We start from the raw sequence: 19,879 nt of genomic DNA on the forward strand, positions 1-19,879 counted from the left end.
CATTTCCAGAACAGCAAAAGGCATTAGCAAGCTTTTAAGTCTATAAAAAATATTCTTGTTCCAATAAAACTCTAAGTACCTGAGATATTTAACCCCAGAATATAAAAGAATCATCTGATGATAAAGATACATTTTATTGTAAGTCTTCTCATCAGCACAGATCTTTGCAATTCATTTATAACACCTCATCCAAATTTTGAGAGACACACAACAAATGCTTGGTAGGATTACATGTATAAGTTTTCCTCCCATAATAAGGGAATAAAACTAGGAGGAACAAATCCCAACTCTCCGTTAACTTTCTGATTCAGAAAGTTTTAATCCAGTCTATGTCATTAAGAATGGTTAGAAAAAACTATGATCTGAAGTGCTGATCTTTCTGCACTTGTCTTGGATTTAGATTGATTGCCACTGCCTACGTTACTGGTGGATAGGGTACAGTTAACAGCCTGAAACCGATAACTGGAGTCATGTGGGGGGGGGGGGGGGGAGGGACGTGATGTTGTCAAGGGAAATGAGTGAGGGCAGCTTTGGCTGGAAGAAGATGCGGGGTTACTTTCTACTGTCTGTCCAAGTGAATGACAGAGCTGAATGTAAAATGAGATAAAGGGAGTTAAGTGATATAAAGTTTATCCCACTTCTTAGTGTCCAGTCTGGAACACCAAAAAAGTAAATTTATACTTAAAAAAAAAAAGTCCATGTAGGTGAGTTTACTTAGGAAAAAGCACTATAATTTATATGACTTGTCCTATTTCTGAACAATCACTTCAGAAATGAGGGAAAAAAGGTAATATTGGAATAGCTGCAGTTTTCTGAAAACTATGTTTGTCTGTACATATTCCTGCGCGCCTCCCCCGTTTTTGAGGATCGGAACCTTCCAGGAAGTTGAAACTTTAGAGAGGAAGATTCTCACTAAGCCAATGACTCAGCCGTGTCCTTTCGTAAACACCATGGCACTCATACATCTCTCACGTCAACGTTAGTAATACGCTCACCACATCAACGTGTATAATTGCAACACTTGAACGACCAAAGAGGCAACCTGTCACACCGTGCTTGTCACAGCAGGTTGCGTAAGACCACACGTAGTACACACACCGTGCTCCGCAGCTGGCATGTAATTGTCCTCTGATTGCCATGGCTGCAAAAATTGGCACTTACTTGTGGAAAGGCAAGACGCTGACACCATGTTTGTGCTCCCCAGTCTTGTGCAACAGCAAAGTGGCTAAGAAAAGAACATGATAACATAGCATGATTTAAACAAAAAGCTTTCACCAGCAGAATTTTATTTATGAAAAAATAAGTTTTCTAGAGGACAATCTTTTAAGCAATATGCTTAAGAAGTAAAGAAGATTAAATAATCAAATTCTATAAACCGAACAAACAGATAAAATAAGCAAGTTTCTGTCCTCGGTAATATCTGAGCTCCTTGCTTTGAAATGAAGTATAGTCAACATGGGGAAAGAAACAATTCCCATTTACTAACTTTTTCTTAATATTTATCAAGAAAAAGAAATGTGTAAGGAATTACTCATATTTTGTCTCCGGAGGAGTAGGAACTTTCGGTGTCTTCTACCATATTATTGTGTGGGTGTGAGAGAAAAAAGTGCTAAAGCAAAAGGATAAATAATCTGTAAATATCCTTACTGTTTTATTTGGCTGGGAGCAACACTGGCCTTTAGCATAAACTACTCCATTAAATCTGTGGAGGTGTTCAGAGTATGTTTATGTCACACTCTGATCTATTTACTCTATAATAGTTTGCTATTTTTAGAAACATCAGCTTGGCATGTGTACAGAGCTGGGCAGTAAGGCTAATGAAAACATAAATTTTACAGGTTTCTAGCCTCCATAAATTTAAATATACAGAGGAATCTGAGACTTCTTGTTTTATTATAATAATAGGGGTGCTTTAGTTTGATATGTGGCCAGAGATTTATTTTATTCTGTAGCAAATGATCAATTATTTCTATCTAAAGTTTACAACCCTGTGATACTGTAACAGCATCATTACCTATGATGAACTTTTCCTTCTGCCACTCGTCAAAACTGTATAGAGAATACCAGCCTGAATGTGATATAAAAGAATAATAAAAGTTACTTCCAGCTATGAATGAAAAATATTTGGGGGGGGGGTTTCTGCCCTGGGATGATTTTGCTCAATTCTAGCCAAAGATGTCTTTCAAACAGAATCAAAACCTTTTGAGAAGACCTGCAAAGTCTTCTAACAGTGCAGCTGTCTCGCATGGGGTCTCCTTTGTAACAGCTCACCAAAGCACTCTACATCTGCAACTCTCTAACCCCTGATCCTAGCTATGCTCCATGACACAAATTCTCTATAGCAATAGTTTGTGTGTCAATGACATAGTATTATGCTGATAATTGTGCTGAAGACTTCTTTAAATGCAAGTCTTAATTTTCAGGTAAATTCACAGCAAAAGTGCTGGTCATGGGTATATCACACTCTGCAAGGTCCATATATTTTGACATTTTGTGACCTAATTTCTATTTCACAAAAGCATCCTCAGTCATTCGTATATGTCATTCACAACTCAAGTGTAGCCATAAGAGGAACTGTGTTTTATAGTATTACCTAGGACTTAGTATAGTAACATGCTCAAGCAACTCAGTGTTTCATAAATGCTAAGACATTTCTGAAGGCATATTATTTTTTTTTTAATAAATGAGGAAACAGAGGCATGTAGTGATTAAGAGACACAGCCAAAGCCATACATGAAGTGTGTGTCAGCTGGTATTAGAATTTAGGTCATTTTCTAATATGAGAAAATAATTTGTACATTAAACAAGTACAGTGAACTGTTGTTCTTGCAATTTTCATACAACATTCAGGGCGAGTGCTCCTCAAAGCAGTTTTGACACTCAAGTTCCATCAGTTGTCACTTCAGTATATGGCATTACTTCCCATCTCGGTCCGGCTAAACCAGTCAACATAAAATCTTTCTCCTCCAATACGTTTAGGTCTAGCATTAACAAAATTTTGGGTTTTGAATAGAACTTTACTCATACAAAAATTCTTATGAAAGTAAATAATGTAAAAATGACTGAGGCAATTCTTATTTAATAAACAGCTGACTCTAGTCTTATTTGATAGTTATTTTTCCTCATATCAGATATTAGAGAGCAGTCATTTTTGAAGATAAGGTAGTGCTAGTCTACATTGGTGCTGTATGCAGAGAGAGTTTCAAACAGTAACTTGAGGGATGTCATTTCCTGTTATACATTTCAAGAGAATACTCTCTGACAACTGCTGAAAATAAATTGAATGTCCATTCAGTACATGAAATAAGTGTCAGTCAGACTATGAAGATATATGATGTAAATAAGAGGTATATATATAATCTTTAGAGCAGAAATTATGTAGTTAGCATGTTATTCTTTTCTTCAGATTCAGTCCTGGGGGAAGGAATCTAATTATCAGGAAGACAAATCACAAACAAATGAATTCTTAAGTATTGCGAATTTATCACAAAGAACACAGTTCTGTAAAAATTTTTTTTGATACACCTCCTTTAATATAAAAAATACAAGATACAGCACATTGGGTAATTAATAGAGAACAACACGGAAGTATTTATCTTTATCCATTTAAAGACGTTTAACACTGAAAGCTGTTTTCAGTAATTTAAAAAGTGTTGAACTTCTACTAGATAGCATTAATAATCTACTGTTTGGATTCTTTGCTGGTACAATATTGAAACTTTTGATTTTGTACCTAAATTGATCTATATTTTGATAATCTCACCTTTTCCATGGACAATCATGCATCTATACAAAGACACATGATCCAAAGAGTGCAGCACATTTCCAAAGACTGAAACATTTGTTTGATTTCAAAGTTTTCACTGTTTACAATTGAAAACTGTTATTTGTTTTGGTCTTCAGGAGAAGTTCATAACATGTTGCTTTAACGGAAACCTATCTTCACAACAAAAGGCAAAGGAAACCCTTCTAGTATTATGGGACAGCAGTAAGGTCACTCAGCGCATGCAGTTCTCAGAAGTTTGGCCTAATTTTTCTGCTGCTTCTGTGCCAGTGAAAGTGAAAGAAGATCAAGCTTCTAAATTTAAAGGCTGCAGTCTCAGTTTTCCTAATGCCTTGTGGCCTTAACTTTAAGCATGTAAGAAGTCTTGCTGACCTCAGAAGGACAAACATACATAAAGGATACACATGTAAATCTTGGCAGGACCGGAACAAGTGGCAGTTAAGAACGACATAATACAATAAGACACAAAGTCTAAGCTGCCTTAGAAACCAGAAACGGACGAGCCAGCTATTGTTTTTTGTATTCAGAAAAAATGATTCAATAAAGATAAAGCTTTCTAAAGGTGCTATTACAACTCCAAACCACAAAGATTTCTGCATTTGTCAAGTTTTACCTGAGCATGACAGCTATTGCCTTTTAGTTCACTGTGTAGTTTTAGTCTGCTAATTACAGGAGATGTCTACAATGTAGGCAGGAGTGACATTCAAATGTACAATAATCTTATTTACTGTACTTATATTAATAGGCTTTATACAACTAAATTCCTTAGAAAAATGCATGTGATTCTACAGAGAAAATTGTTTTGAAGGTCCTTCCCACTTTGGTTTGTCATTCTAAATTTACAGCAGTTTGCTTCCTCCAGCTTTTGAGCAGAATAACTGTACAGGTTTTGCAGCATGTGTCGCAGGGGGGACATGCTACTGCACAAACTGCCACAGACTAAATAATATGGTTGCGATAGCTCAAATTTACTATAAGATAATGGCAAGTTACAGCTTCCACCCTGAAAGATCATTACTGCTGTGCTTAAAACCACTCATCGCAGCCATTTTTAATAGACGAGGTGTTGGACGTGCATTGAAGTGTTTCCCAGAGTGGGCCCGGAAATGACAATTATGCACAAGCTGATCCGTAAAGCACTTTTATAACGCACTTTTACAAACCGCGTAAGAGTACTTCTGCACAGCACTCCTTCATATAAAGAGCACTATACAAAAAGAGTGCTGTGCAGAAGCACTTAACCAAACCGGCACGGATTAAAAAGGCCTTTAGCTGTGGAAAACGGCCCAGGCGGCTCGGGGAGGCCGGCGGGGGAGTCCCGCAGCCGGGCCGCCCCTCCCGCAGGGCGGCGCTGCCGGAGCCCGCGGGCCCCTCACGGGCGGCCGCCGGCGCCCCGGGCCCGACGCGGGGGGACGGGGAGGCGCCGCAGGCCGCGGCGAGCCGGCGGCTCCGAAGCGCGGGGCGGAGGCAGGAGGAAGCGCAGGACGCTCCGCGCCGCCAGCGCCGGCCCGCGCGGGAAGGCCGAGCGCGCTCCTTCGCGAAGAGGGCGGCCGGGGCGGGGAGGCAGCGCGAGCGGGGGCGGGGGGCGCCGCGCCGAGCGCCCCCGGCCGCTCCCGCAGCGCCCCCAGCGGCCGCGGCGCCCGGGCGGAGCGTGACGCGCGGCCGGCGGGCGCCGGCCCCTCCCCGAGGCCGCGGCGCGGCTCCTTCCCCTCCTCCCGCGAATCGCGCGCCGGGCGGAGCGCCATGGATGCCGCTCGCGGCCGCCTGTTCCGAGGCTCGGGCTGCTGCTGCCGCCGCCGCCGCCGCCGCCTGGCCTCCCCCGCGGCCTCCCCGCGGCACTGAGGAGGGCTCGGCTCCGGGTCCGGCGAGAGGCTGCGCGAGGCCGAGGTGAGCGGCGGGGGACGGGGGGGCCTTGTGCTCGCTCCGGAGCGGCGGCGCCTTTCCTGCGCCGCCAGGCCGGGTCACCCTGCGAGGCCTGCGGCTCGCCGGGAACTCGAGCGTCGCTGCCCGGCCTGGCGGGCCGGTGCCGCCGGGCCGCGCGGAAGCGGGCCGGGAGGGCGGCGGCGGCGGGGCCCGGAACAGCCCTCCCCCGCGGGCTGAGGGCAGCGGCGGCGCTGCGCGGAGCCCCTCGGCCCGCCGGGTCGTGCGGAGGGGGCGAGGCGGCCGGGGACTCCCCTGCCGCCGCGGCTGGGCGTGGGGCGGGCAGCGGCGCCGCGCCCGGCCCGGGCTGGTGCGAGTGTGTGCGCAGGCCGCGGGGCGGTGGGAGATGAGTTGAGCTGTGGCCTGGCCCCGTTTCTGGTCTGACTCTCCTGAGAGGCCTCGTCTCTTGCCCTGCTCCGCTTTCTGTGCGGTTGCTCATTTCGGTCTGATTAGGGCCCGTCTGGAGTGAAGGAACAGCAGGTGCCTGGGCTGAACTTACCCCACTTTCACTGGCTCTCTGGATTTTCTTGTTTCTGCTGCCTTCACCCCTCCTCATTTCCCCCCCCCCCCCGGAAGATAATTATTTTGTTGCTTTAAAAGCACGTACTACATACACCTGCAGTATGAACCCGCTTGTACAGGGTGACATCAGTTTTATCTAGTCTTGGAACAGAAAATATACTCTGTAAACAGCTGAGAGGATCATAAGCATTGTTTTAAAGCACAGAAATAAATTTAATATTTTAATTACTTTTTAGAATTTCCAGTTTAGAGACATGGCAGCAATAATAAAATACATACGGGGCAAGCAATAAGTGGGTGATCTGTAATTTCCTTACGGCCCTCAATTATAAAATCACATTTGTCATAGATTTGTCACATCTTTGGGTGACAAAGCCTTTGTATTGCTGTTTCAGTGTATATCTCTCCCCATAATACAGATTTGTGATCGCCTTTTGTAAATTCCTTTGTGCCCTTGATGAAGTTATTTTTTAACTATTAACTCATTAGCAGCGAGTAAACATGCAGGCAGACTTTGTCCAGATCAAGCTTCCCCTTCCCTGCCCTTCCCCCCCCCCCCCAAATTTGTGAGGACACTTTCCAAGATTTCATATTCACCTGCAAGTTTGATAAACTAATTCTTTTTTTCTCAAAGCTGTATGTATCTTTTTTTCTTGTATGCATGTTTAATTTGGAGAGGTTGGTTAGTAACCTTTGTTTAGTTTTTATATGGAATTAATAGTTGTAGTTGCTCTGTTCTTTGGCATGTGAGGTGAATTTGACTATGTGTTAGTAAAACACGAAGTAACAAATAAGCACGTAGGTCAAAAATATCTCCTAGCATTTTAAAGGGACCTTTTTGGTCTTCGGCTTGCATGTACAACCATGGCATTGGGCCAGCAAATAATGTTGTTTTCCTTATATGTACATGAACTATGTGAATTATTCACTGTATTTTTTAAAGGCTATCAATTAGGTGTGTTTAAAAACAAAAGTTAAAAATGAAAGTGTTTCTTAAATTTTTTTTTGCCTTTGCCTTAAAAGGGTTATTTTGCTTGCATGTTATTTTAAAAGGTGAAGAATTCATAAAACTCCTGCAAAGATTCTCTCAGTCTTCAGTTGTAACCTCTCAATTTATATTGTTTTTGTTTTGTGGATTTTTGTTAAAAAAAGAAAAAAACCCTGGTGTTTTATATTTGAATACTTGAGTGATAATCCATCTTTAAGAAAGTGAGATGCTTTATCATAAGGTGATATTAAAAAAAAGGGGGAGAGGCAAGACGTAACATTATTTGTCCTTGTATTAGCTTTGAGAATATAAAAAAAAAAAGCTTAAGCACGGTTTTTCTACTGAAAGTTTTAATTATTAATTTTAATTATTATTATTAGGTTAAGTTATCCTATATAGTGGACTTTAAGACTCGATTGATTGTCAGCTGGAACTAGAGACTTGTTTCCAATGAAATAGAAAAAAATAATTATTGTTTACTCATGTGTAAAGTTTAAAAAACAAGCAAAAAAAATCATTGTTTATCTCAAACACATAGAAGTTTCCTTAATTTGGGCCCAAAAATATGCGATAAATTTCAGAGAGGAGCAAATCCAAGAAGTTTAGACTAGATTTCAATAAAATGTATTTTTTTTTCCTTTCTTTCTTTTCAGGTGAAAACTGCAAAAGCCTGAGGCTGGCTGAAGAGAGACATTGATTGTACTCAAGTTAGTCTGGCTTGAACAATTAAAGGATATTTTTGGTACTTTTAATTTAAGCAGAGGCGGCTTTTTTTTTAAACCATGGCAGATGTGGACCCAGACACGTTGCTTGAATGGCTGCAGATGGGGCAGGGAGATGAAAGGGATATGCAGTTAATAGCACTGGAACAGCTATGCATGCTACTTCTGATGTCAGACAACGTGGATCGCTGTTTTGAAACGTAAGTAGTTTTGCCATTCATTTATGGAATGTTGTATTTGTTTCTCAGTAGTTGTGTATAAAATTTAACTTTCCTAGAAGCTTTGATAGTCTTGAAAATGTTCTTACAGACCAAACACAGAAAGGAGATAAGAGTTTCTGTTAACGTTATGTGAAGTAATCTTTTCTGGTTAAAAACATTATGTCATGTCAATGACCATGTCCCAGAATGGGCACTGTCGATGTGGTTGTTTAAATTAAAGAAGTGTATTCAGAGTCTACAGCTATATTCCTTTTGCAGTGTGGAAAATATTTTTTAAATGGTACAGAGGAACTTGTTATAACTTTAAAATTATAATGATCACATATGTTTTTAAGTATCCATACTCAGAATGCTGCTCTCATCAGATATAGTAGCTTTTTCTGTTATCTGCAAATCAAAAAAAACCCCCACAACCATTACCCAGTGCTCACACAAATATTTTGCCCCTTCCTAGAAGAGTGTTACTGTTTACACCACCTACCTACCCAGTTGTAATTCACACTTGTACACCTCATACATCACAGCCTGTGTCCTCACTCCTCTTTTTTAATCTCACTGTATAAAATGCTAATATTACCACTTCTGTTACTTAATATTGTTGCTGTGCATTAATGTTATACTGCTTTCTGTAGAAGTGATGAGTAGTGCAGAAAGGAGGTAACAAAAGTAAACAAAATCAAAGCTTTTAAAACTTACTAGTAGTGAATACAGTGTTTTATGTTCTTTTTTTAGAGCTCTTTCTATCCTCTTCCCGTATCTATTCCTTAATCTAGTATCTCTTTTCTGTCTTTTTCCCAGATCATGTTTTGAGTCTCTTCTGCATCTCCCTGCTTTTCAGTCCTTTCTTTGTTATTCTCACTTTCTTCTCTTTTGCATCTCATGGTGTGGCTAGAGCCTTTCTGATAGGCTCTGTTTCTTAGCAGTGTGGGCTGAGGAGCATTTAAGAATGTAACTGGTTGTTAGAGTGTTTATTTCCATAGCCCTGAAAAAGAGAACAGCTTCCAGATTCATCTCTTAAAAGCCATTCATGGTTGCTACTAGTACAAGAGCTTTACAATTCATGCATCTTTAAAATTAGAATTTGTAATAGTTACATAATAGTGACCACAGTTTTGTACAGTGCTTCGAAATTTGAAATTAGCTGACCTCGGCCTGAAGAGTTTACAGGTAAAAGCTTGTGTTGAAAGAGTTTTACAGCAGGGAGATGCAGCTGACTTTCCTGTCTGTCCCTTGTAGTACTGATACTGATGCATTGTTGTATTTTCAGGCTTGGAAAAACTAATTTACTGACTTCTTAATTTGCCTCTATAGAAAATAATTTGACAGTTGTTTAAGGATGACTTTTTCCTGGCCTACCAAAGTAGACTCTCTTCTTCAGTCTGTGCTCTATTGAACAAAAGTAGAAGTTTGGTCATAAGCATTTGTGAGGATATTTTTTTTGTATATGAAAATCAGGAATGAAATGTCAACTTCTAAATAAAATAGTTGTGGTTTTTATGCATTTGATTTAGAACAGACTTTCATCTTAAAATAAATAGTTCAAATGCTTTTTTGTAAGAGTATATATAATGAATGCTCTATTATTGCAGTGTTGTGGTTTTAAAATTAGTTTTGATGTCTGAAAGAAGAAACATTTAAAATATCATGTGGCATTTTAATTTTTGTTGTGAGCCTTGTTATGTATTTAATTTTACTGGCATTCCTAGGTGGTTGATCTCTTTTACTGTTGTAAGCATCCCTCAAAGAAAAACAGAGTAAAATGTAAATAGTGAAAATGTTATCATGTTTCCCCGCCTATTTATGATTTTACAATAAGGCTAGAAAATGCTACTTTTAATATGCTGAAGGTATGGTTCCACCAAATGTGGTCAACTGACATAATAGCTCATTACCCTAAAAAGGGAGAGCTCCTTTTCCCCTCTTTCCATCGCGCTTTTTTTTTTTATTTTATTTTTTATTATTTCTCCCAACCGTATGCTTGCATCATGCCAGCATTAGTGCTTATTGGACTGCTCTGACGCACTAAAAGAGCAAGTTACTCTCTAAACCACCAATAAGAAGCTGGATGCTTTTCTGCTGTTACAGTGAGGTAAAGCAGATTATGCAGCTGTGTCTGATAAGCACAGGAATTGGAACTGCCTGACTGGAAACCTGGAGAAGCAGAGAAAGGTACACTTTCCAGTGGAGAACTGTTAGATTGTTTCAGGTGTCTGTGGTATCACAGCCTACTCTTCAAAGGGACTTTATTTGAAGCTCTCTGTAAGAAATAGATTGTCTTGAAAAGTATTTTAAAAATCTTTCCAAGTGATAGTTCAAGTAGCCAACATAGTTACGTGCTGAGAGAGTGTAACTAAAATAATCCTTGATAATATACTAAAGTTGCTTTTCAGCAATGTTTTGAAAGGAATTATTGCTTGCCTAAGTAGGATATTTACTCTCTGACAGAAGCATTGCCAAACGCACTTTTCAAAAACTAATCTTGAAAATGGCTTTGGTGTATGTTTGATTTATAATGTAGATATATTTTTCTGGTGGTAAGGAACGACTCTGCAAACTTTGAAACATAGTTTCTAATGTTCAGCAAAAAGAACATTCCTAAGTTTTTGTATGCTGTGCAGATGTTATTTCAAGATCTTTGATTTGTTCTTTGCTATTAAAGATGGTGGTTAAGAAAACTAGGAAAACTTTCATCTGTTAAATTAAACACCTGGGAAATGTAAGGTAAAAATTTTAAAAAGTCACTTTCTTGGGGAGTGAAATGTGACAGTCTTTCAGAGACCAGTGAGAGTGACTTTAAGTATCAGTCCTTTTTTTATATGAGAAATGATTTGCTTTTATGATGTAAGCTAAGAAAAAGCTCATAACTTTAATGAAGTGCATCTGGTGATTACCAGCTGCATATGGTGAGGACTGGCAAAGCTATGATGCAAAGACATGAAAAATATTGCCATGCCTTTTTCCCTAAAAGCACAGCACTGATTCCAGTTAAGTTTCAATGGTGTATTTTTTGCAGAGTGAAGGGCAATACGGAGTCTTCTCACTTTGTAAAGAAAGATCAGTGTTTTTTGTTGTTGCTTTTCTTTTTTTTTTAACAAGTATATTGAAATGATGGATTCAAAAACTTTTACTTCATTATTGCAATAAAGTAGTATTGCAGGGTGTGCAGCCAATAACATATAATGGTGCCAAACAATTGACATTTCTTTGCTTCTACCCAAGTTTGTCTTACATCTGGTCAAATCTTTTTTAGTGTTACTCATCTATCAGCATTAAAAAAAAAAATCAGTGTCGTATTTATCTTCTAGTGATAATGAGTCACAGATACTATTAGTCACTTAGCATGAAGGATGGCTAGTATTTTAACAGCAGCAAAAGCCAGTAGCTTGAACTGCAGAAACTTTGAGTCAATAGAATAGTTCTGTTTAAGTAGCTGAATTTAAGCAAAGTAGCTCAACTTATCACGATTATAAATATTAGTCCCAGTTGTAGTTAAACTGTGTGCTATTAAGTTGACTTTAACAGAAGTTTTAAATACATATTTTATATGAACATTATTGAAATGACGTGTTTAGTGTTGGAATTGTTAAAGGTAATTTCAAAGATGTATAGAGGCTGTTATTTATAATCTCATATTATTAAAATAGGCCTTCTCCATGCACACGTGTCAATCCCTGCCTGATCGTTTCACTTTATTTTTTGGTGAAAGAAAATGAGAACTCTCCTAGGATCTGGCTTTTGTGCCAATACTTGCTTTCTCTATCTATCAAAGCATTTAGCAAGGAAGATGTTAGTTATCTTCCTTAATTACAAAGAAAAATTATAAAACAAGGCAATAGTATGACAAATGAAGTAAAACTTGAGTAAAACATCTCTAAGCAGTAAATGTTAAGGCATGTACTATTGCATATAATACATGTACTTTTGTTGTATAGAGGAAAGTTGAGTTGGGAAAGTGTATCTTCCCTTTTGGCTGTGATTGATATTTTTGTGCCCTATGTCACCTCTGTATATTTAGCTTTGAGAGATTTGGTCAAAACTGAAGTGAAGGGTTACCAGCGTATCTTACAAAATGATGCAGAAATGATGTAAACTCCCTACAGGATCAGAATTTAGGGTTCTAATATATAAAATGGAAACCCTGTCAGATTAGCGCTCTGTGTGTGTGTTTTAAGCTCTCAAACTGTTAAACCTTGTTCTTTCCAAAAGTACATATTTGCTAGAGAAAAAGCACATCTCTACCTTAAATTTGCTAGCGTGTAATAACAAGTATAAGATGAAATCCTAATGAACCAATTACCATTTTAATGCAAACACATGAACACACTTTTTTACTGAGGGTGAGTGAGCATTGAACAGGTTGTCCAGACAGGTCGTGGAAGCTCCATCCTTGAAGATGTTCAAAAGCTGACTGGGCATGGCTCTGAGCAGCCTGCTCCAGGTGACCCTGCTTGAGCAGAGGGGTTGGACCAGATAATCTCTAGAGGTCCCTCCCAGCCCCAGCTGTTCTGTGACTGTAGTGAAATATGTGAGCGGTTCAGCTTGTTTAGTTAAAACTGCAGATGCCTGTATTTATGAGGATTTCATTTTGAGTTGGTTAAAGCATAACAAAAAGTTGCGTTTTCCGCTTTGAATTTTCTCTTCACTATGAAATACTAAAATGAGAGATCAACTCAGTATTTTTAGCGTGCTGTTTTTGTTTAGCAAATAATTGTCTAACTCCAGCAGATCAGAATTAGATACAGATAGAAAAACACTTTTTTCCTTGTAGAGATAGGGAAAGGTATCTGAAGTGGTGGTTTTCAGGTCTATCTTAAAAGTTTGTGTTAGTTTTAAAAGCATTTTTGTAATTCAGACAATAGTAAAATGTCCTTTAACACATCTATGCAATCTTGATAAAACTAATAAGCTTAAAGGGCAGCTCTAGCTGTATTAAGGTGGACTTCTAAAAAAAAAAGTCATGTGTCCTACGGATTTATCCATTTTGTTAGTTTAAAAAATAATTTAAAGCCACTCTTCCAGTTTTGTGCTAGAACACAAACATGAGTAAATTAGGATAAACACTGCTGACAACAATAGACTACAGTTTTCATTATTTTAAACTGTGCAAACATGTTCTTAGTGAATTATTGGTTTCGTCTGATGCAGCCACATGTGTACATAAATGATATTTTGTATGCTTTAAAATGGCAAGAATCATGTGATTCTGTAACTTTTCCTTGCCTTCTAAAGAAGGCAAATGATGTGGCAGCCACAAAATGCCATTGGAATTATTCACTCTGCAGGTGGACTTGAATATAGTGGAATCTTCATGGAGTGCTCTTCTGAGATGGAAGATGCAAAGATAGTAGGGGTAGGTGGTGTATTTTTCAGAGAGACCTCATGTTATAGCATAACATTTAGAGCTATTTCTGATTTCTAAGACTTCTTTTCTTTTTATTCCCCATCCCCCCTCAGTGGTAAGAGTTTGAATTAGCTAACCTCTTTTCCGTTCCTCTTTGTAATAATGGGAATTATGGCCTTATTGTCATGGGTATTGTGGAGATTAATTAGCCTTGTCCAGTAATTTTGAGAATCTTAGTAGTCGGGAAGACCAGAAAGGAAGATTAGGTCATCTAAATTGACATCCTCTGTTCTGTCAGAGGCCCGTATGTTTTACCTGCTTATTACTAAACTGAGTAACTTGTTTGACAGAAGCATATCTTGTAGCTGATTAACACTTCCAGAAGGGCATCCTAACTCATTTTGAAGGTATCAAATAGAAGAATTCACTCTTTGTTTTGTTATTTAATATATTGCTTGTTTGACTTTGCTGTTGAAATTTGTATGTCGTTTCCTATTTGAATTTGTAAGACTTCTGCATTCTGTATTGCAGTCAATGAGGGTGCCTTTTCCTGTTGGATTAAAAGGCAATACCACTGTTGTTATGAATACTTGCACACAAGGATCTAGTCACCTTTCGGTGGTCTTTTCCCTCCTAACTCTTCAGTTTTCAAGTTGTCCAGAAATATATTCCAGTGTTGGCTTCAGCTTTTTTTAAACAGTAGTACATTTGCCTTACTGCTCCCAGTTAGACTTTAAAAATTTAATTAGATGTTTCCAGATGTTTCATTTTGATTCTCATTGAAACAATTTGTTAGTGGCAATACTTCAGGTTTAGTGTGCTTTGGTTTTTAGTTTTGTATAAATACAGTAACATGTTTTGCATATTTGTTGTAATAATATAAGGTAGGGAAAGACTTGTTTTTTGTTATGGCTGTACTATTTTTGTATTTAAATAATTTGAATACACTTCTAGATTAACTCAGTTCTCTTTTTGAGGACCTGGAATTCCAGGAGAAGTCAGTGGGGAGATGGGGGTCTTTAGGCACACCTGCAAAATCATGTTGTATGTTTTAGTTGTTTATTTCATTTTGAAATGTTAACAAATTTAATGTGTACTTGAACCATTATCTGTTTGCAGAATGCAGGCTGCACCTGGTGCAAAAGGCAGAAATAGGCAGAAAACCTGTAACTTCAAGTTCTTTAACTTATCCAGCTGTGATAGACCAAATTTCAGCAAAATATTTACAGAATTCTGGGGAAAGGGGAACAGATGTGGAATGGATTACCCTGAGGTGTGGCATATGTTCTGTAAGATACTGAAAAATGCAAATGGGGACTCAATACATCCTTTTTAAATTTAATAGGGAAGTTAAATACGGTTTCTTTAGAGTTCACCTGTTCTGCAGAAGCTGTTTCTTCTTGCCTGCTTTATTTCGTTTGCTTCATTTTACACAGCTAATGTGTAGCTGAGCATGTGCAATGTATTCCCTCCTGACAGAGGACTCTTGGAAGGCCGTTCAGCTATTTGTCATACCAGTGCTAAAAATGCCAGACAGGTGAGTTTTTAATGGTAGGCAGAAAGGTGGTGATCTAGGTGCTTGGTATTTGGAGAGACAGCAGCTTCTGCTCCTTGTGCTTGTCAAGTCTGGAACTTGTAAGAACTACTGTTTCCCACAGAGGCAAGATGTGACTGACAGTGTCTTGACAGTCTCCCTGAAAGTTAGCATCTCCGTGCTCCCACTCGTTTTTCTATGGAGTGTTCTACTGTTAATTCTAGGAATAAAGGGGAAAGGGTAGAAATACATTGCCTAGTTGATACTTATCCTACAGAATATTTGTTGTTGACATTTTTTGTTCCCCCCACCCCACCCGCAGCTTCAAACAGAGGCCAAAATGATGTACTGAGTTTGTGGGGAAACTTGTATGTTCTTAGCTACCTGCATAGAATTATAAGAAAAGCAGTAGAGAATATGGGGTGCTTGAGTGATGTTGTAGTAGAGCTGTCCTGCTTTATTTATTTGTTTGGTAGGCTGTTTGGAAGTGCTTCTGAATGTCAAATTAGAATTCTAAGTTATATTCTTTTAATTTCTATTAATATGGAATTTCTACTGGAATAGATGCAGGATGTGGTTAACTCTGTAACTCAGTTTTATTGGCCTGAGCTGTGACTGCAGTTAGAGTAGAGGTTCTTATTTGGAGTTGATGCAAGCTTTTGGCAGTAGGAAAAATGAATTGTGAGGAGAGTACTTTTAAAGTTTTGATGCAGTGACAACACTGATTTTGAAATATGGTACTTCTGTTGAAGACTAGTAACTTAGTTTTGAAAATGCTGGTTTACAGTTGTGAAAGTTAAGTATTTTAACAAATTATTAACTTTTACATTGTGGTAAAAATCCCTAAATTTGCACTTTATTTTAAATTGCATTTTCCTTGTGCCTTAAAATATGATATGGCATCTGTTAAGTCTCATAAATATGTAGAAGTTTTCTGAGCTTTACTTATTCTGTAATAGCATTATTTAAAAAAAAGTACAATGTGTAAGTAGGTGAGAGGTATAAAACTTCTTAAAATCAGACAGGAAGAGCTTTTTGTTCTTTGGAGAAGTGTAAATTCAAATGCATAGATTTAAGTATTATCATACATTTGATAAGTCTTGTTTCCTTTCGTATGTTTTAAAAATAAAGCAACAGTTGTGTAAAAAATACCAAGCTTTACTTCAGCAGTAAATATTTACTTCTACTACCTCACACTTGCTAATTTATAGGAAGAAGTTATGCAAGATAGTGTGCGAAATCTCTGAACACAATTTCAGTGGAACTGTTGTCATCTGAGAAAGTTTCAAAGTTAAAACATGTTATTTTCCAAACTCTTAGGAGATTTGAGTCTCATATGGCTTATCTTCTTAAATATCAAGCTGGCCCTATCACACCATAACATATGCAGAGAAAAACAGCCAACTTGCTATGGCTACGATATGTATCATTAAATTTGGAAAAACAAAATTTACAAAATAAATAGCCAGCTAAGGGAATGGAAGACTCTATGTGATAAATAGCTTTCTTCTTTGTTTGCCTGTTGGTTACTTAAAGGCAACATGTAAAAATACACATTTGCAAGCAATGATTTGGAGACACCTTAAACTTACGGACTGTTATGAATGTTATGGAAATGTTTTATTTTTTGTGTTGAAAAACATGTTGCAGATGAATGCTAGAATAATGTTCACATAAAATGAATAAGATATGGCAGTGCACTTTTCATAGAGTAAATACTAAGCAGGTAATACTGTGAGAAAACTGAAATGGAAATACAACTAGTCGCTTTGGAGCGGGGTTATCTGGGATTAGGATCCTTTCCTGCCAATTACTTGAAATGACCTAGCAAATGTTCTGGAAATGGGCACAGGAGAATATGTACTGGCAGTGCAGGTGTGCAGGTAGTTCTCTTATGGATAAGCTAGATTACTTTGAGGTTTTTTGGTTCATATGTGGAAACAAAACCATAAAAAAAGAAAGAGTGAAGCAAAGTTTGAGATCTGAAATTTCCTCCTGTAGAAGAATCTACAGAAACAAAGAACACTCGTTGGACAAAAACATTAGAACTACCTTTGCTTTAAAAAAAAAAAAACAACCTAGTTTCACAGGCTGAATGTTCTTTGAAACTTTAAAATTGCATGACTCATTGTGCAATGTCTGTAATGTCTGTTTTTCTCTAACTCTGTAAATATTATACATTTAATGCTGTAAAACCAGCATCTTTTATTCTTCATTTTAAGAGACCCTGACTGTTCAATGGCTTTGTTTTGTCTGAAATGATACTATGTTTTACTATGAAAACTACAAAAGCCTGCTAAGTATTATTTGGTGTTTTGAGAGATTTAAAAAGGCTGCCTTTAGTATTACTTGCTTAATAGCTATCTGTGGTAAACCGAGTATGGCAGGATACAGAACTGTTTCTCGAGATATGTAAAAGACTGAGGAGAAGAATGATGGAGGAATACCTATCGCACACTGGAACGCTATCCAGTTTTCAAAGCTTACTGAAGCATAGGCCTGAAGAAAACCCTTGACACGTAATTGGTCTGTCAGCAACCAGCACATACAGAAATAGCAGTTGTGCTGGAAACTGGTGTAGAAAGGTGCATGTCTTCTGCTGAAGAACTCTGCGGAAGGGGAGCGGGGGAAAAAAAAAGCACGGTTTTAATCTTTGAAAATACTGAATGTATACGAGTGTCTATTCAGCGACTTAGGTGCTTAGGATCCTAACCCGGAGTGGATGATCTGAGTCATCGTGTCCAGTGTCTGGCTACTGAATATCACCATGTCATAGAATATCTAAAATATATTGATAGGTGTCTTAAGCAGATTAGCTGTTCTTAAGTTTTTTAATTTGGGGGACAGATGCCATAGTCAACAGCTCATAAATATACTCTCAGTGTGTGCAGTCCTCATGGATGAGAAGTAAACCGTGTTATTCTGTCAGCTGTTTCATAATGAGTTGGTTGGTTAGAAAGTGTTTCATAAGAACTGATTACTCAGGAAGAATTATAGTGATGGATATTTAAGCCTTCACACTTCCAACTGGTCTTTGCAGATGGTATGCATTGAAGAGCTAGCACAAGTGCTGGCAGGCAGCTGAACTTGGTTTTCTGCTGCTCGTCACATGTCTTGATCCAGGACTCTGAAGCCAAAGGTTTTGTCACATGATGGGGGCTCTGTATCCACTGAATCCAGCAGTTACGCTGGAATTGAGTAATACAGTCTAGTGCTAGAAGTAATAGTGTTAACCGTTTTGGGGGTGCAGTTGGTGGGGTTTTTTTGTTTTGTTCATTTATTTATTTTTTTAATCAACAATGTCTTTAAAGTACCACAGTAGCTTCTGTTTTAGCTAAGGCTTTTGAGTGCATTTTTTGTATCTTTTTATACTGGCATGCTGCAAAATCAGGTGAGTCACTTCATTTGAGACACTGAGTCTTCATTTGAGTTCGACTTGGTAATGGCAGGAGTTTACTGGTATAGCTGTCTGAGACTTTTGCATCCCTATGGATGCTCCTATTAAAAAACAAACAAACAAACAAAAAAACCCCCAAATGTCTGAGAGGCGTGCCAGCATAGAGAGTTATGCTGATATAGTGCTGTAAATGCTATAGTAATATAGTTATATTGATGAATTTCCCTAGCATTTCTTGACAATTTATCAATATTAATGTTTGGAAAATATTTTCAGATCAATTACATTTTCCACAGGGAGAGAATGTATATTTAAAAAGTTGTATATCATAGTCTTTACTGCCCAAAATACTCATTTTAATACTGAAAACATAAAAAAAAAAAAAATGGATAATAAATGATAGAGAATCAGCACTTCTGGAAATGGTTTAGTTGTTTGCTTAACACCATGCATGGAGCAGAGAATGCTTTACTAAACAACAAATTCCATAATCCTAATGGATTAGGATATGAAAGGTAAACATTGATACTGAATAGTACTTATTTCAGAGCTTACTCTATTTACCAACCAGTCTTGCAGTAAGATCTTTGAAACAGGATGATGGAAGACTTGCAAGATAATAAGCAGCCAAAGCTCTTATCCCAGAGTACAGGAATTAGACTGTTTTGGCATCCAGAACTGAGAGACTTACACTAACTAGTAAGAGCAGTGGCATTGGTCACACCATAATCTCATTAACACACTGAAGTTGGTCCTTGTTTCTAATCACCCTTCGTGAAAGGACTTCAAGACATTCCCAATGTGGTATTAATATAGCTTCTTAGAATATCTAAAAAGAAAAAAAAATTCTTTCACTTTCACATGCAGTAGGAAAAAAATACTTAAATAGAAGTCTGAACTCTGGAGCCACCTATATTATTTTCTAATCTGAAAGAATAAAAACTGTTTACACAAAACAAATTTTTATATTGAAACAAACTCGTGGCCATCTTTCTGTTTGTTCCATTGCAAAGAGTTTGCTGTGAACTGAGTAATCGTTCAACCTTGAGTATTCAGTAATAGGGTTTTTTTGCTATCATAATTTCTTTTTTCTGAAATATGTCACTCCTTTTAGTTAATATATAATGTAGGTCAAAAGAACATGATGAAAATAGTTTTGATACTGGGAGGCTTTGAGTTTAGAAATGCTGCACATTGCTTTTCTCCTCAATAGTTGTTTAGGCCTCAATGACAAAAGGTTTATTTTGTGTTCTTTTCTCTTAGAAATCAAAAGGGTCATCATATCAGTAGTTGGAGGTGTATTAAAAGATGAATGTTGTTTGCTGCCCTTTCGCATCAGTTTGCTTAGTACGGTAGTTCTGCCCTTGGACTCTCTGCTCTTCCAAGCATTTTCAGCAGTCTTGTTATTTTTCTCATGTTATTTTTCTTAGTAAGTGAAAGTGAATGCAAT

General features: G+C 38.1%; 1 protein-coding gene across 6 annotated transcripts in view; it reads left to right on the top strand.

Moving 5' to 3' along the window:
* Positions 1–5,435: 5,435 nt before the first annotated feature.
* The window catches only part of HECTD1 (HECT domain E3 ubiquitin protein ligase 1), a 64,771-nt gene continuing 50,327 nt past the window's right edge, over positions 5,436–19,879 (top strand). For 3 of the 6 annotated variants that reach the window (XM_064512389.1, XM_064512392.1, XM_064512391.1), the window contains exons 1-2: positions 5,437–5,671; positions 7,868–8,136. In XM_064512389.1, the coding sequence (XP_064368459.1) occupies positions 7,997–8,136 (140 nt within the window). In that variant the 5' untranslated portion in view covers positions 5,437–5,671; positions 7,868–7,996. Of the gene's footprint in view, positions 5,672–7,867; positions 8,137–19,879 lie in introns of all 6 variants that reach the window. The other 3 variants (XM_064512394.1, XM_064512395.1, XM_064512393.1) reach the window with 2 other exon arrangements.

The sequence above is a fragment of the Dromaius novaehollandiae genome, chromosome 5 (assembly GCF_036370855.1).
Source record: "Dromaius novaehollandiae isolate bDroNov1 chromosome 5, bDroNov1.hap1, whole genome shotgun sequence".
Lineage (NCBI taxonomy): Eukaryota > Metazoa > Chordata > Aves > Casuariiformes > Dromaiidae > Dromaius > Dromaius novaehollandiae.